This window comes from Melitaea cinxia, chromosome 28, assembly GCF_905220565.1.
Source record: "Melitaea cinxia chromosome 28, ilMelCinx1.1, whole genome shotgun sequence".
NCBI lineage: Eukaryota > Metazoa > Arthropoda > Insecta > Lepidoptera > Nymphalidae > Melitaea > Melitaea cinxia.
The window spans coordinates 2,930,326-2,949,284 of record NC_059421.1 but is presented as its reverse complement, the minus strand read 5'-3'; the positions used below and the strand labels follow the sequence as shown (position 1 = coordinate 2,949,284).

At 32.5% G+C, this 18,959-nt stretch overlaps 1 protein-coding gene across 1 annotated transcript; it reads right to left on the bottom strand.

Moving 5' to 3' along the window:
• Window positions 1-970: 970 nt before the first annotated feature.
• Window positions 971-15,673, bottom strand: LOC123667363 (thioredoxin-related transmembrane protein 1-like). Its single transcript, XM_045601280.1, has 7 exons — window positions 15,513-15,673; window positions 9,942-10,109; window positions 4,803-4,977; window positions 3,727-3,828; window positions 3,122-3,241; window positions 1,972-2,043; window positions 971-1,335 (listed from the first exon to the last, which is right to left on the bottom strand). The coding sequence occupies exons 1-7, from the start codon at window positions 15,662-15,664 to the stop codon at window positions 1,237-1,239; spliced, it is 888 nt and encodes a 295-aa protein (XP_045457236.1). The 5' UTR covers window positions 15,665-15,673; the 3' UTR covers window positions 971-1,236.
• Window positions 15,674-18,959: the final 3,286 nt, after the last annotated feature.

Below are 18,959 nucleotides of genomic sequence, written 5' to 3'. Positions count from 1 at the left end.
ATATTTACTGCCGTCACATTCGCCACATTTATTAGTAATTAAAAATCATTAAATCTAAAAAAGTGATAAGGCTTTAGCGAAGTGTTTCAAAGAATTTATCAAAAGGCGTCGGAATGTATTCAAAATTTCTCTGTAAGTAAAATTAATACAAAAAAAAAAACAAATTAATACTAAATATAATACTTGTCTAGCAATGGTGCGAGTGGCTAACGTTTATTTAAAAAATTTGGTGCATTTTTTTATTGTTTCACAAATCAATCATTAGCATTACAACCTAACAAATATATATTTATTTATAGTTAAAGATTAATAACAGTTAGTCTAGTTGACAGTTCCTTTACAAATAAATGCAATCGTTTGTTGAGCTTCAAAATTTATCAATTTTGAAACATTTAAAACTGGAATAAGTTGATCTCTTTTCCAGAAACTTTATTTAAAGAAAAATGCATTTAAACTCGGTATTCGTTATACAGAGTCGATACTATGGAGATGTATTCAATTAAACAAAATATTTCTAGTAAATAAATCAGTCCAACGGTTCGGGTTCGGTTGAGTCACCTGTCTTGAGTCTAAACGCTCACTTTTGACTATTTTTTTATTCATAGCTTAGACGTAGCATGTAAGGCTCTCGCTTGTATCCTGTTGATTATAGAACTTGTCAGGACTATAATTTGAGTACGAAATTGAGTTTTTTTTTGTACAATTAATTAAAAATTTATAATTGATATTAATATTTTGGTAAATAAGCTTATATGTATTAACAGCAGTTAATTATTTTCGTTATATTCATTATTATATTTTTAAGCTGTTTAAAAACATTTTGTTCTATTTTCATTACGAAAATCCTTGCAGGATATAAACCATTGAAGTAGCATCAATTTTCAAAACTGGATTTCTAATAATTCTTAGATAACACTCAAATTAAATTTTTGATCACTATAATACTAAATTGAAAAAAGCAAACTGTAGATAAGATTTCGAAATAACTTACACATTAGTGCACTTTCAAAATCCGTGCACACGTATAAATCACTAAACACATTTAATTTGTTTAGAAAACCATGTTTTTGTGCATTATGCGCTAAATACAAACTGGTTCATTACACAAAGTATAAAATCGCATTTATCAACAAATTTAAACAAGACTATCCTTATCAATAAAGGCTTGTAGTGTTCTAGTTTCCAGTTAAGTTTCCTCAGAGGTCAAGTGTAGTTTCTTCAGAGTTCTAGATCTATTTAGTCAGCTTTACGCGGCCTGCGCTTGCGCACTTCAGGTTTATCGTTATTTTTCCCTTCGTCACCGGCGCCTGTCTTTTCTTTATCATCTTCTGATGTCTGTAAATATACAAATATAGTATTTTTAAGTGTTATTTATGTTTATAATATATGTTTTTAAAATCGTAAATTTTATATTAGCCAGAAATTTCTGTTTCATATTAAAACATGGAGGGATCTGATAAAGATAAAATTTAAGTTAAAAATATTTTATTTAGTAAACAAAAAAAAAAACGAGTGTGCGACTGAAGTAAAACTTCTTCAGCTCTATCTAACTTATCTTCCTCTCAACTTCCGTAACGTAGCGCTCTCGTCACGCATTCACCAGCTGACTCCCCAAGTCAAGCTTATGTAAAGAAGTTTTACTTCAAAAACAATTATTTTCTGTGGCCAAATCTGTGTTAAAATTATTATACTGTAGGAGAAAAAGACCTATGGTCAGCAGTGCGATGTTACGGGCTGAATGTATCAATCAAGCAATCAATATGGCAATTATAGACGTAACGGCTAATTGTAAATCGACTTAGCATAGCATTCAGAAAGTGTCAATTTTTTTATAAAACTAAATAATACAATATCATACATGAAAATGAAAATTCTTTAATTTTTTTTACACTATATTAAATTAAAAATTAAAAACAAGTAAAATATAAATAATTCTCCATCTTGCTATAATATAGCCTTGTTACCACTCACATCGCTCGGCGAATTCTTCTCAACATCGCTGTCGTGTTCCGCGTCGTCGACAATGTCATCATTGATTAGTTCCTGCAAAAAATAGTATGATAAACTCTGTTCCAATAATAAATAAAACGACGACGGGTTGGCGCAACGGCCACAACACTGGTTAGTGGCTGTTGCGCTGGCGGTTGCGGGTTCGATCCCCGCACATGACAAACATTTGTATATCCATACAGGTGTTTGCCGTGGTCTGGGTGTTTGTGCAGTCCTTGTGGGATTCTCCACAGTGCCTCGGAGAGCACGTTAAGCCGTCGGTCCCGGTCCACACTGGGATATTATATTTTATTTAAGGTTAAGATAATAATGTTTTACAATAAAACCTCCATAAGCTAAAAAAAAAACTACTAATTATCTAAAGATAACACAATCAACATGTTATCAGGTGTGTTGAACATTTAAACGGTAATAAAGTGCTTAGTTGTTTGAAAAGATAAGTTTGTTTTTGTTTTTACCTCAAACTAGTGACTCGCTGTATACAGTTAAAAAATTTAATTTTGACAAAATTTTGTTCTAAATTTTGTATTTTTTTCTTCAACTAAACAAATGGTATTGTTGTAATAATAGACGTATAATAAAATAGCATTTATGATATATTTAACAATTGTAATCTAATATATAAAATTCTTATGTCACGGTGTTTGTAGTTAAACTCCTCCGAAACGGCTTGATTGTCATGAAATTTTGTGTGCATATCGGGTAGGTCTGAGAATCGAACAACATCTATTTTTCATCCCCCTAAATGTTAAGGGTAGACCACCCCTAATTTTTTTTAATAAATTATTTATTATTTATTTTATTATGATTCGACGTTAAAAAATACATACAACCCTATCACCCTTCTACCACCAACCCCTATTTTTAAATAGCATTTAGCGGTAAGACAACGTTTGCCGAGTTAGCTAGTCCCCAATATAAAAAAAAAACAGTAATTGAAGTTTACCGCTTTGTACCTAATCACAGCTAAGCAGGGCGCAGTAAATCTCATATTATACTACTATACTAGACAGTGACCTTTTCTTGCTTTATGGAGAAAAAGTCGAGAAATTTTGATTGGGTTTTGGTGAATCAAAACCTAATTACGTATAGAGAGATGTAGTAAACAAACCTGTTCATCATCAGATTTCTTCCCGTCTTGTTCCTTCTTCTTGTCCACCTCCGCCTGACTAACCATAACCTTCTCCGGTCTCCGGGGAGGGTACAATAGGTCTATTATACAGACTAAGATCTGAAATTATATAAATTTAATTCAGATCACCAGTATTTATACACAATATACTTAAACTATAATATAGCTAACGGACATTTTGAATAATCTTTGGATTTGCTTACTAGCAATAGGCTTTTGACACAATATGTATGGAGCTGCTTTCGTCAAATTGTATCTGTAGTAAGCAAATTCAGAGATAGAGTATTGAAACTGTCCGTTAGTTACAGTTTCTTAAGGTGAGCAGTGCATATATATGTATATATATTGTTTAATTATTGTATAATTTTAGTTATTTACCCAATTAAGACTGACAAATAGAATATAAATTAGTATTGGGGCCTATTACACCAGTTGCGGTTAATGCTTTCTGACGTATGATAGCATCCGAGAGGTAAATTTATTACTATTTAATTTCAATTTTAATTAGAAAGTCTAAGATTAATATTATATAATTTAATACAAAGAGATTTAATTATTGAGTACGATAATAAATAAAATATTACCAATCCCAGCAGAGCTCCGATGAAGATGGTACCGACTGCAAATATGAGGTAGGAGCCCCACGTGGGCAGACCGTATGTTTCCATAAGCATGTTATGGACACCCTGCAATAATTACTATAAATGATAATCATAATATATACAATACTACTTACTTTAAAATCCCCATTTGTGCTTTTCTTTTCAAAAAAACATTTTTTATATAATATATATTTTATTTAAGAGCTACTTTCTTACAGGTAAAGCTCCTGTACGTCTATCAACTGAGCATTCATCTTGCTTTTATTTACCCTCATCAAAAGCAACCTAACTTATTCTAATGATGTTTAAGGACATGAAAAACAAAACATTTAGGGTTGCCATAGGGGATACAGATAGTATTGATGCACTAGCGCTACATCATTGAACACGACAATGTTAAATTGCTGATTAACAATATATAAGAAAAACTCCCTTATTTTTAGAAATTACACCTTTGATTGAATGACTTAAATATAACTCGAATAGGATTCTACTTAGTTTCAATATAGTATAGTTGATATATAACACTTACTAAGGTTCAGTATTGTTCTATACTAAGCCTAATAACTGTTCATATATAGAGATATTATTGCGATTTGTATTTTTAGCTTGTATTTTGGAACAATTTTCATACTACTAGGGTCCATCGAGTGCCTTTATTTATTGGGGATAGTACAAAGTACTAAAAAAGTTATAAAAAACAAGAATGAAATATAATCATAAAGGCCAATTACGACCTACCATCCGTTTAAAATTAAATTACGACAAGACGATAAAATCGAACAAACAAAAATAATTATTTATTTTTCTTAATTTTCTGTTTTTTTTTTGTCTACTAACACCATTTGTAATTTTTTTTTAATTTTTAAAATTTTTTGAATTTTGAATTTTTGAATATTTTTGATTTTACCTTTACTTTATTTAATTTTATTTTTACTTATTGATTTTTTAATATAATTTTGTTTTGTTTTTTATTCTAAATGTAATTTTGTTGTACTAACCCAATATGGACTTAAAATCTAGTCTGAAATAAAGTATTATTATTATTATTAACTCACCCTCAAAGCCTGGCTTAGTTTGAAGAAGTGCGCTACGAGTCCCATTTGGAGCGAGTTAGGTGCCTTCCAGGAAGGTATGGCCTCGATTTGCTTCCAACGACCCTGTTCCACATACTCCAGCATAGAGACTACATCTCTTGGACCTTTGTACTGACGGAACTCACCCTCCTTCACACTGAAATTGTGCATATTATTATTAATAAAAATATATTTATAAAATTAAAAGGTCAGGTGGACAAAAGGGTTTAAAGTCACATTATTTTGAAAGTCTTCATTGGTTGTTATAGCTCTTGATGATTTGAAAACAATAAGTGTGATTGATTTTCACTTAGTGTATCGGTAAACAATAAGAGTGAGGTATATTGAGCTTGAATTTATATGTTATGAAGTGAAAGTTTTTTACCTTTACACACACTTGACTTGGATAAGTAATCTGGTGAATGCGTGACGAGAGCGTTACGAAAAGTTTGATCAGGCGAGGCGAACGGAGCAAGAGAGAGGTGCAAACACACATTCTCTTTCTTTCTCTCATAGCCAGTTAAGTTTTGTATATCTAAGACACAGTGTAGGCCTATTGCTAAATAAGTTTTACTTCAGTCGTGTGTTCTAAAGCACACTCGTTTTTTTGTTGTTGTTTGGTTCTTACATGATAAACTTAAAATGGGTCTCATGAAGAGCGGTTAATGTGACAAATCTTTTTCTCTCTTGCCCTTCAATTAGAAACATTATTTTTGATTAAGCTTGTAACATCTCACACCTGGGTTAATTTTTATCTCCATATCGGAGATGATATAAGCATGATTAATGAAATCCAATACAAATATTTGTACAATCTATACAAATAAATATAATTGGAGTGTCTGTTTGTAATATTAAAACCGCTTTTTACTACATGTATATGGATGTATACACGGTACATATACCAAAATATCATTTTTACAATTTTTGTCTGTCTGTCGTCTGTTTGTTCCGGCTAATCTCTGAAACGGCTGGACTGATTTTGACGGGACTTTCAGTGGCACATAGCCGATGTAATAAGGAGTAACTCAGGCTACTTACTAAGTTACGCTTTTATTTAAGAAATTTATTTATTTAGTTACTCTGCGAACTGAACAATATTTTTTTTTAATTCCACGCAGACAAAGCCACGGGCACAGCTAGTCGATAATAAATGTAACAAGATAATATATAACATAACTTGTTAGAATTTGTGTTATCAATTTTTTAAGTTATTATATTTATCATGTACTGTGTACATCGATTGATTAAAATATAAATTATTATTTGTACAAAACAATTATTTGTACACTTCCTAACCGCTTTTTATGCGCTGTCCTATACCCAAAGGTTGTCTGGAAGAAATCGCTCTTTTAGCGATAAGACCGCCTTTGTAATCTTCCTCTAATTATACTACTTTTGTTTGTATCTTTTAATGGTGTGCAATAAAGAATATTATTATTATTATTATAAAATTATTATTAATCTTATCGAGCTAAATTTTGTATGTTAAACAGATTCCAATGAAATAAATGTATAGATGAGAATGATCGTTCATTAACTGACCCGGCAAAATTTATGTCGACATTCTTCAAGTAAAACTTTTTTACGCACGCTTGACTTGGGGAATAAGCTGGTGAATGCGTGACGAGAGCGTTACGAAAAGCGTGATCGGGCAAGGCGAACGGAAATTTAGAGTGGGATATATGGTAGTTAGTGAATATAGAAAGTTTTACTTCGGTCGTGGAGTCTAAAGCACACTCGTTGTTTTTTGTGTACATATTGATTTTTATTTTATGCAAAACTTGTCCTGATAATACCGAACACACATCTGTCGATGATAGAGATTAAATTTTGTGTGCATATTGGGTAGGTCTGAGAATCGGCCAACATCTATCTTTCATACCCCTAAGTTATAGGGGGGGGGGGGGGGTTATAAGATATACATGGCAAAAAACGTGTGCGGGGTCAGCTAGTTTTTATACATATATAAAGATTAATACACTAAGTAGCGGTACTGTCACCGTTGGAAACCTATGCTTTCAGCCATAAAACATCACATGATTTATGTGAGTACAGTAGCGGTTAACATAAGCGCGGTTTGTTTGGTTATCACAATAAAACCATTGTTTATTTGAAGGCTAATCTCGAAAGTTAATCTGATTTAAATTGCTTTTTTAACCGACTTCTAAAAAAGGAGGAGGTTCTCAATTCGACTGTATTTTTTTTTTTTTTTTTTTTTTTTTTTATGTATGTTACTTCAGAACTTTTGACCGGGTAGACCGATTTCGACAAATTTTGTTTTAATCGAAAGGTGGTGTGTGCCAATTGGTCCCATTTAAATTTATTTGAGATCTAACAACTACTTTTCGAGTTATATCTAATAATGCGTTTTTACTTGACGCTTTTTTCGTCGACCTACGTTGTATTATACCGCATAACTTTCTACTGCATGTACCGATTTTGATAATTCTTTTTTTGTTGGAAAGGGGATATCCCTAGTTTGATACCGTGATAAGGAAACCAGGATCTGATGATGGGATCCCAGAGAAATCGAGGGAAACTCTCGAAAATCCGTAATAAGTTTTTACTGGGTGTACCGATTTTGATAATTTTTCGAAAGCTGATGCTTATCATATGGTCACATATAAATTTTATCGAGATCTGATAAATACTTTTTGAGTAATCTTTGATAACGCGTAGTTACTTGACTATTTTTTTTTGTCGATCTACGTTGTATTACTTGTCGATGTAATTGAAGTCGGTTTTTTTTTCGTTTGCGAGCAAACACAATTATTTATTTTTTACGTTTGCATTAAAAACGAACGAGTGGAACCTAAAATTGTACACAAACCGCAGTTTTAAAACGAAACTTAATTTTTGAATATTCTATAGCTATTAAACAAAATTACTTTTTGTTAAAAAAATAAATTTTTGTTATATTAAATAATAATAGCATTGTTATAAGATTAAAAATTTTTTTTTGAATGACGTAGAGGTCGAATGACATACGAATCCGATTCGAACGCTAAGGTCGTTAGTATAATTTTTCCAGCGTTAAAATCTTTCATTCATAATTAAAACAAATATACATTTACTATATTAACATAAATTTAAATTTAATTTATATTTGTTTTGATTATAGTTGAAATTGAAGCTACCGCCGATACGGAATGTAGATTCGACATAGAAAAATCGGCAAGAAAGTCCGCAGTTACTCTCATAAGACTTTTTTTTTAAATATACAATTAGGTCGGCAAATAAGCGTAAGGCTCACTTGATGGTAAGCGATTACCGTAGCTTATAGGCTTCTTCTGCAAAACCAGAAGCATCGCAAGCGCGTTGCCGACTTTACCCTCAAGAGCTCTGGTATCTTCTACCTAACCACAGGAACACAACACTGCTTGAAAGCAATATTATTTAGCTGTGCCTTACCTCAGTTAAAAATATAAAATTAGTAAAATCTTGTATTCAATACAGCGCCACTAAATTCACACATCTCTATAATTAACATAATCTTGATCCGAATTAAAATTTTAAATCAAAAATTAAAATATTAAAATAACTTCAATGTAATTAAATATTATTTAAAAATAAAAATTTTGAAGTTAAAATTAATTAAAAAGTTAAGATATAAAATTAGTTAACTTGGCATAAGTGTTAAAATATTTTGCATAAAAACCTTGGTGTATTCGGGGAAATAATGATTTTACCGTACCGTAAGGTTTCTAATAAATACTCGTCAGTAGGTTTTGGGAAATATATGTACTACAATTTTTAACGCTGTTTAATAAATAAAAATAAATTGATACCAATTATTATTTGACAGATTTTTAAAATTAAGAAAATGGAGCAGAACATTTCATAATAAGTTCACGAAAGTTTGGCATCAAATTAATCACAGACATCTTTATGAGAGCAAATAAAGCCAAAGCAATACAAATTCAAGATATGATGATATTCATTATAAGGTGAAGTTATCACAGTTGCAATCCTCGAGTTCCAACTTAAAATGTGCTGTTGGTTTCATCTCGATTATCAAAGCGTAATATAATAATAAAGGGGAAAAATTAAAATTATTCCCTTTATAGTAATGTTTTATCATTTCAACTTCATGAAGTATTTTTAAAGTTCCTTAATGTACGGAACTATACATATACGAGTATGATTCGTACAGTAAATTATTTTTAGGATTATTCTAATTTGAAATATAAATACAAAAAATTGTGTAGTGTAATACGTCATCACGATCTCATTGTGAAATAGTTTGAGTAAATGATAAATAGAATATTACATAATACAAGTACGTAGTACTTCAGAAATTTTGAACTTATTTACATGTGGATACAAGAGTCATTACATGAAATAGGTACTACATTATATTATGGATACAAGAGTCATTTCATGAAATACTATATTATATCATTCTATTATTCACATACGCCTACATTATATCATTCTAAAGTTACATATAATATACACAAAAAATAATAAGTAAGTTAATTTAAAGTAATTTAAGTTAAAATGTCACCTTCTTTTATGCTCAAAATACTGTTTCAATTTTACTGTTTTTATATGATGATGATATAGTAAACATCATATGTAATAAATGTAGTTTTATTTATTCTCCCTTCCTTTTTCTACGTGGAGAAAGAGGAATATGCTCAGCAGTGAGATGTTACAGGCTGAATGCATTATTGTCCCTTACATGTAAATATACGACTGTAGATACGCTGACTGCCCCATCGGTACGACAGCAAGTTTTTACCTCTATTTACTTTAATAAGTGTAAGGCGTATACTATTCGCCAACTACCCAAATATACACAAACATTAAGCTACCTTAGAAACAGACAACAGTTTGTATTTCGTGTCTAATTAGACAAGTTTTGAGCCCACCAAGTGCGTTAGACAGATTTCAAACCCACAGGGTGTAGCGGCAGACAAGGTTCCGGAACTCGATTTGCTTATTTATTCAGACGTGCCAATCTTAAAACTACTGGTTCGCAACAAATTGTTTTTGTGTTGGATAGTATATTTTCCGAGAAACATATAGTGCTATATATAAGGCTATAATAATATTTCAGTACATTTTTTCATCAAATTAACGAGGCGAAAAACTAGTAAATAAAGGTACACTTACTGGAATATAGTAGGCAGGGCGGTGACCACGAATCTTCCGCTGAGCCCCGGAGACTTGGTAACGTCCACGGCTGCTGCCTTCACCCCTAAGTTCTTGTTCTTGGCTCGGTTCGATAGTTCTTTCCATGCTGGTGCGAGGGCGTTACAGGCTGGACACCAGGGCGCGTAGCTGTGGGAAAGCAAAAACTTTGTACCCGTTTTTACGAAAATTGCGTGGACGGAGGAGTATAAAGCACACGCTTATAGTTTATATATCTCTATAGTAGTGTAGAATGCTAATTTTTTTAAATTATGGATCAATAATTGTGTTTGCTCGCAAACGAAAAAAAACCGACTTCAATTACATCGACGAGTAATACAACGTAGATCGACGAAAAAATAGTCAAGTAACTACGCGTTATCAAAGATTTCTCAAAAACTAGTGATCAGATCTCAATAAAATTTATATGTGATCACATGACAAACACAAGCTTTCGATTAAATTAAAAATTATCAAAATCGGTACACCCAGTAAAAAGTTATTGCGGATTTTCAAGAGTTTACCTCGATTTCTCTGGGGTCCCATCATCAGATCCTGGTTTCCTTATCATGGTAGCAAACTAGGGATATCCCCTTTCCAACAAAAAAAGAATTATCAAAATCGGTACATCCAGTAGAAAGTTATGCGGTATAATACAACGTAGGTCGACGAAAAAAGCATCAAGTAAAAACGCATTATTAGATATAACTCGAAAAGTAGTTGTTAGATCTCAAATAAATTTAAATGGGACCAATTGACACACACCACCTTTCGATTAAAAAAAAAATGTCGAAATCGGTCCACCCGGTCAAAAGTTCTGATGTACCATACACAAAAAAAAAATACATTCAATCAATAAAAAAAAAAAAATACACACACTACCATGTATTCGACACACACACACGCATATATACTCTTTTGTTTAATGCTCAAACTTATAATTTAAAGAAAGATGAAAGAAAAAAGACTGAACAAATTACAACTTAAAAACACCAAAAACTATTAAATTTTTATGAGAGAATTTAAGTATATTAAGATTTTCCTTTTGTTCTACATTCCTCGTTAGTTCCTTGCAGTTTTCACGATTTATTACACATTGTACGCAAATAATTATCGATGAAGTCAGGAGCCTGTAATAATTATATCACATCGCCCTTGACTGTGCTATTTTTGTTTTAAGGTAGGTGTGCTGGCTGGGTGTGATAAATTACCATTTTTTCCTTAATTTGACCAAAATTACACATTTAATGAGTTACACAACTTTTTATCGATAATTTGTATAATTACTTCCTTCCTTCCTCACATTTTCTATGTTATGTGTAAAAACATGGTTGTCCTAAATGTTGCCTGGAAGAGATGGGTGTTCTAGTAATGGGTCTTATTACCTATGTACTTATTTATCTATGTATGTAGTATGTACTTAAATGTGTTTTTGATTGTTAACATTTATTATTTTATTTAATGAGAACTCACTGTACGTATTTATACGTGTTGTCCAATATGACGCTAATCAAATTGGACCGAACGATATATAGATATATTATACATACAAATGAAAGTTTGTCTGTATGTTCTTTATAGAATCGTAAACTATGCATTTGATCATGATGAAGATTATGACTTCAGCATAGTGTTGTGCATGAGCCCACAAAGGTTTCTGAGTTAGTACAACTAAAAATAAAATAAAAAAGCGAGTAATCTCCTCCTTTTTTTGAAGTCGGTTAAAAAACTGACATATTCACAAACAAAATATGATGATACAAAGTTCACATGATCAGCTGTTTATATTAGCTTTAATGGTGTATCTACACCACAATAACTTTCAAAATATACGTTAGAGGTGGATTAAAGAACCAAAGTAATTCCGACTAGAATGGTGTATATAAACTCGTTTACAAAAAATGTACATCCGCATTTATTTCCTCATAGTCATAACAAAATATAAACTATGTTTATTTAGTATTGTACATACAATAACCATTTGTAAATTTAGTTATAGCACATTATTATAACTAACAATTTTATACTGTATATGGCATTTGTGGATGTGGAACACCATCGCATATATGAAGCCCTAAAAACTCAAGGAATTGATAATAAATATATAAGGCTTATTAAAAAAAAAAACAGTATAGGAAGAATCAACAGGTACAGGTTCTGGGGTCTACTCAGAAGACCTGAATATCCACATCTCATCGCCATTGGGAATCCACAACACCGTCTTCCAGGCGGAATGCGTGGGAATCATAATGGCAGCAACAGCGATCAAATCTAGAGAGGTACAGGGTTTTCCAATCCGTATACTTTCCGATAGCAGATCGGTCTTGCAAGCCCTACAGAGCGACAGTATGACATCAGGGCTAATATACGAGTGCCATCGAGCTCTGACGAAGGTAAGTGAAACAAACGCCATTACCTTTCAATGGATAAAGGGACACAGTGGATCGCGAGGTAACGACACGGCCGACCGACTGGCGAGGAATGGATCGGAGATGAGGGTCCACGGACCCGAACCCATTCTGCCTCTGCCTATCGGATGGCTGCGCAGCCAGCTGCGACACAACACCAAGAATATTGGACAAACCTAACTACCTGCAGGCAGACCAAGGAAGCTCTTCCGACGATCAACCCAGGATTGTCCCGCAAACTTCGCGGTTATGAAAGAGCCCAGCTCCGACTACCGGTCGGGGCTCTTACCGGACATGCCTTGCTTAACAAGCACTTACACAATCTAGGTGTTACAGACAGCCCCCTGTGCAGAGCGTGCTTGGAGGCAGAAGAAACGGCCTCACATATCCTGCTGGAATGCGGTGGTGTGGCGAACTACAGGGCACTACACCTTGGGACACCGAGGTTGCTCCAGGAAGTCGTCGGCAACGTGAAGGGTCTGCTAGGCTTCCTCAAGGAGCTAGGCTGGCACGAATAGTGCCCACCAGCCGATCACGCAAAAAAGGCGCACCAAGACGTCGAGTTGCGGAAAAGAGTACGTGAACAACAACAACAACAGTATAGGAAGAATAAAACTAGAAACAGAGGGGGAGATGTTTCCTATACGCAGAGGCGCGAGACAGGGAGACCCACTCTCACCAAAACTTTCCTCGTCTGTATCAGAGGTCTTCCTGAAGATATAAGAAAAATAACAAAAGTGGAAGGTGTCATATCAAAAACAAAAACCCTAAAGTGGTGGGTAGGCCACATACTCAGAGATACTGGAAGTAAATGGACGAGGGATGTGTCCTTGTGTCCACAGATTTCATACTAAAAGAAAGAGAGGAAGACAAAGAAGACGATGGTCAGACGAGATTAAAAGGGCTGCAGGCCCCTTATAGCAGGGGCTGCATTATCTCGGGGGAGAAGTGGAAGGAGTTGGAGGAGACCTTTGTGTCCAGGGGCCCAGAGGCTTTGTCCGAGCCTACCGCTGAGGCGAGGTGGCGAATCCTAGCGCGACCCCATCTCGCCCCACCCAGGCGGATGACTGCTAACATGTGGTGGTTTTTAGTCAGTAGGAGTCTGACATAACCCTCTGGTGCCCCCGCGCTGGAGGATTTTCCCCACACAAAAAAAAAGACCTTTGTGTCCCAAAGACACATGGATAAATGTTAGCATGTATCTTTTGTAATATTTTCGATCAAAATGAATTGTATGAAACATTGTTAACTCTATCAGCAATAAAGGTTTAATAATAAATATAACTAACAATTTACAACCATGTTTATAAGTTTCGATAGTTCAATTATAAAAGAATGCTTGAGATAAGGTTATTTTGTTATTATTTGCTGAGATTTATTTGTTTCAATTTGAAGCTTGCTTACATTCGAATTCTTGTTGAATATAAACAATGTGCTATGACAAGATTAATGTAGGATTCTCTTGAATCTGTTGTTGTTCGAACTATGAATATATGATTACATGTGAATGTGTCATTGTTCAAATCAGTATACATTTCAATTGCTTCTCCATTTAATTCCTGCTTAGAATAGATATTTGTAATTAACGCAGTATTTGTTCCTGTAGGCCTACCCGCCCTGTTTTACAGAGTACCTAAAGATCCCTTAGTGTCAGTTGTTATCACATACAACTGATAATGTTCATTACTTTTAGTACCTGACAACCTACATTGCACGTTGGATCAAGCTAAACCCCTTTTCCAAATTGAGTAGGTTTTAAAACCTATTAGGGATATACAAGTTGCTTATTTTCGGTTTAGTACTATATTATTAATCACACATACACTCACTTCTGATTCACATGTAGAAGTGAGTAATCAAAAATCAAAATGAAAAATAACTTTATTCAAATAGGCTTTAAAAGCATTCGATTCTTCATTTTACAAACTGAAGGTTTGAAGTGATTATTATTTTTAAAAGTGAAGCTATCATCGATTCGGAATGTAGATTCCGCAGAGAAGTATCTGCAAGGAACTTGGCAGTTACTCTTTTGAAAATAACATATAAGCTGTTTAAGTACATGATTACATTTAGTGAGTAGTATACTTGCATATAGAAATTAAACAGTAATATCTGATTCTGACTGACGGCAAGTTATTAATTTTATGTGTGAGAGTATATTACATTCTACTCACAGCTTTTGGACAAATTAAGCTGTAATTTGAGGTTAGACAGGGATATTGGAGTGAGTTTTTATGTCCCATTACTGCATTAATGATGTCTCCATAGATATTATCAATCAGTTATAGGTTTTCGACACAAGTGACTTAAGTTGCCAGTCATAATAATTTTTTATATGTTATATTGTAGAAGTTTTTATATATATATCATTACAGCATTAGTTACACCATTATAGACATTATTTAGTTTTTTAGTTTAATTTATATATTAAATTAACATGAGACTGCAAATCTCCAGTACTACTCGACAAAAAACATCATGACACCAGTATCATCATGGAAATAAAAATAGGCAAGCAAAGCAATAGATATGTTATTAGACAATGTGGCTGTTTAATTATTTAATATTAAGCGTCAGTTTGATTATGTGACTAATAAAAATATATTAAAAAGGTAAAAAGGTATTTATATTACAAAACAGGATATATATGAAATAAAATCTAATTTTAAAGGTATGGGAGGTTATTGTTGTATCGAAATACAGTAAATCTTAAATTACATCATGCAGACCAATAAATTATGCAACGAAAAACAATATCGATTTACCAAATTCGATCTGTCTGAGTCACGGTGCCGCAATGAAAATTCTAATTAGATTGTTTTACGCCGTGCTAAGTGAAATGTGATATTTTCGTAAAAAAATGTGGTAACGTTAGCTGTAGGGAGACAATAGGTAGGAATGCGAAATGGTAACCAAAACGGTGCATAGACCCTAATGGCCTTGTCATAGTTTATTGAACTCTATCTGAATAGACCAGACGAGACAATGTCCACTATTAAAATTATTATAAAATAAATTGATCTAAAATAAAAAATAAACGTCGCTATTTTTAAATGTGAAGCTAATAATTAAAATAAAAATATTTAAAAAAAATAAATATTTTTATGCAAGAAACTGACGTGTACCGGTATCAAACAAAACTCACAATTCTACCATCCATTCTCCATCGAGGATTTGTGTCCAATTATCTTCATCTAATTCGATATTTGCACTTGCTAATCTTGTAAAACAACATAAAAATACACATAAATAAAATAAAATGTTGAACACTTGCGGGATCCTGTTGAGGCGCGCCATGTCTAATGTTGTAATAGTGTTGCTTTTTAGAAAAACATATTACAACAGACAGAACTTTGTAACTTGCAAGTATAAAAAAAAATATAAATAATAAACACAAAACTAAAATTAAGAAAAAATAGGAAAATGTTTCAAAATTAATTTAGTTTTAGTAAAAATAAGTATTTGAGAATACTGAATAGCTAACACATAGCTAACATCGTCAATATTAAAAGTGAGATCGAAAACGCAGTTTCTTAATACCCTATTAGATGGCGTTAGTAGATACAGTTAAAATTACTAAAGTTGTTAGTTATTTCTACTAGATGTCGCTAGCAATGAGAATACAAAAAGATTTTTGCCTATCTCAAAATTATTTTTTCATTTTTTTTGGCAACACATTATTTGTGTACAAAAATAAATTTATTAAATTTATTTTATAGATTAAAAAAAATTACCTTGATAACTATAATTTCATGTACATACACCTATTGTGAAAATTTGTAATATTTCGGTATTTTTTATATTTTGGCTACAGTCTGGTTTTATTTAGTGTATATCCTATATCTATAGGTATCTAGTAAAACAGTGTCTAGTAAAAAGTTCAGTATTAACGATTGTTTTCGTAACCCAATAGGTGTGTCGTTCATCGACAGAAGCCTGACGGCGGCGTCACCCGAGCCGTGCCTGCGATAGCGGAAGAATGTAGGAAATGTAAGGGGTCGAGTTTCTTTGATTTTTGTTAAAGTTTTTTATTCGTTATTAGCTATGATCAGTAGCTACACTGTCGTCAAAGACCGAGAGGAGAGGATTCTGGAGAGTTTAGAGAGAAAATTTAACATTGTTAACCTTAGGTATCTGTATAAAATTTCATTGCAAAAACCTCTAGTATTTAATTTTAAAGTAAAATTGTAACTATGAAAAACCATTGTGTTATAAAAAAAAATCTTAAATTAGTAATCTGTATTAGATATCATCACTTCAGCCTATCGCAGTCCACTGCTGGACATAGGCCTCTACAAGTTCGCACCAAAAATGGCGAGAACTCATGTGTTTGGCCCATAGTCACCACGCTGGGCAGGCGGGTTTGTGACCGTACAGATTATTAATTTTTTTAAACACTATTTTTTATTACCTACTTAATTTCGGTCACGACGATTCGGTCAGTTTGAAATATGTAACAATCCCCTAGACTTTAAAATATCTTTGTTTGAAACTAAAAACGTGAATTGAAAAAATGTAGTTAGGTACCTATAAAAGCAGAATATACACGATTTATCTTCTCTTCAGCAAAATAAAGTTCACGTGTCATTTTCAATTTAACGTCAATGCGAAATTTTCTAATTACGTGTCTTAGTGTAAACAATTAAAATGTTTTAAGCATAAAAAAATTTCGAAGCCAATTTCCTTAATTTTTTTTTAAAATACGAGTATAATATGGTCTATGCCAACCGCGGATAGTGTAGCTTCCCAACAGTAATAGAATTTTTCAAATCGGTTCAGTAGTTTCGTAGACTATTCAATGCAAACAAACAAACAATTGAATCTTTCCTCTTTATAATATTAGTATAGATAGGATATTTATTTAATAATTTACACAAAACGAAAAGTATAAAACGAGAGAAAAATACAATATAAAAATTTAACAGACAGCAATTGGGTCTTTTAATTAATAATGATTTCTTTTAGACAATTCCTGTTTAGATACTAATAAAATAATGGTGACGTGATGTCATAATATAACAGAAAATAACAATAACCTAACCTAACACTTTATTGCATTTACACGGAACGAAATTAAAGATACAAGGTGATATCATACATTCAATTATCTCTATTGCTAAAAAACATAATGTTTTCCATGCACTACAAAAGCTCGCGGTCTATCCAAAGACTTTTGCATATACCAAAGCTTGTCTTGCATCTAACCGCCAGAACGCACCCACTGGTCGGAATTCTTTAAGCTCGTCTTTGAACTTAGTAGGGGGTACTGATGATTCTACTTATATCGTTGTGGGGTCTCTATCCCACCTGGGGATAATCCCCACGCTTGTAGATGTCTATAGACAAAGATATAAAGGTGGTCATTTCTGTCAGTATAAACTTAAAATTTCAAAACTATCTTCTTTAGAAAAACAAAAAAAGCTGAAATAATAGGGTTTGCTATCAAACGAAAAAAGCCGACTTCAATTACATCGACAAGTAATACAATGTAAGTAGACGAAAATAATTAACAAACGCACTAGTCGTTACCACGATTTTCGAAGATTCCCCTTGATTTTTCTGGAATTCCATCATCTGATCCTGGTTTTCTTATCATTACCACCCTTGGGATATCTTCTTTCCAACAAAAAGAGAATTATCAAAATCGGTTCATAGAAGACGAAGTTATCCCCGAATGTACATAAAAAATAAAAAATACATATAATACGGTCGAATTGAGTAACCTAAGAAGTTTTTGAAGTCGGTTAAAAAATGCTATGGTTTTAACGGTAGGTACTCATTTTTGAAAAATAACTATTCCTAAAATAGTGTATTTTAACGGTCTGTAAATTGTCGTAGGTATCTTGGTACATTTTTTGTTTCACTATACATATATTTATATTTTGTATATCTATTTATATTTATATTTTGTATTCAAGTAATAAGTACTACCTATAATTATTATTATTAAAGGTAGTTTCTCAAAGTTTCGAATTCGTGTATATGTGTGCAGGTATGTGTAGATAAGTCCGTACCCCATTTCTGCTTTTGCGTCAACCTGCTAATCAATATTAAGTCCCAATTTTATCAAATTCAGATTGAAAATAATGATTATCAAGTATTTATCATACAATAAGGAAAATTGAAGTGATTTCGTTTTATAAACGTTACTTAAAAAAAATGTTTCCGCCAACTATAATTTAATTAATTTAATTTAAATGACTATTATTCCGTTGCTAATTATTTATGATATAAGGATATTTCTTCTATTCGTAAATTGTAAATAAAAAAGTTGTAGTTCATTCTTTGAGGTGAAACAGACACTAATGTATCTCCTGCTGTTAAAGCCTATTAGATACTTATGTACTGGATAAACATTATCAACTATCGACTAAACTTCTTGTAATATATTTTTTAATGCTTACGCCAATTTCACCCATTGTAATGAAACAACTTTTTCGAATTTTATTGCCATTTATTAGATTTTTTACATGCCCGACGTTTTGGATACTTTACAGCAACCATGGTCACGGGAGGAAATACGAGAACTTATAATATGATTTAAAATATTATAGATTCTTTATATTAGTGAACAAATAAGCTTTAAAATAGT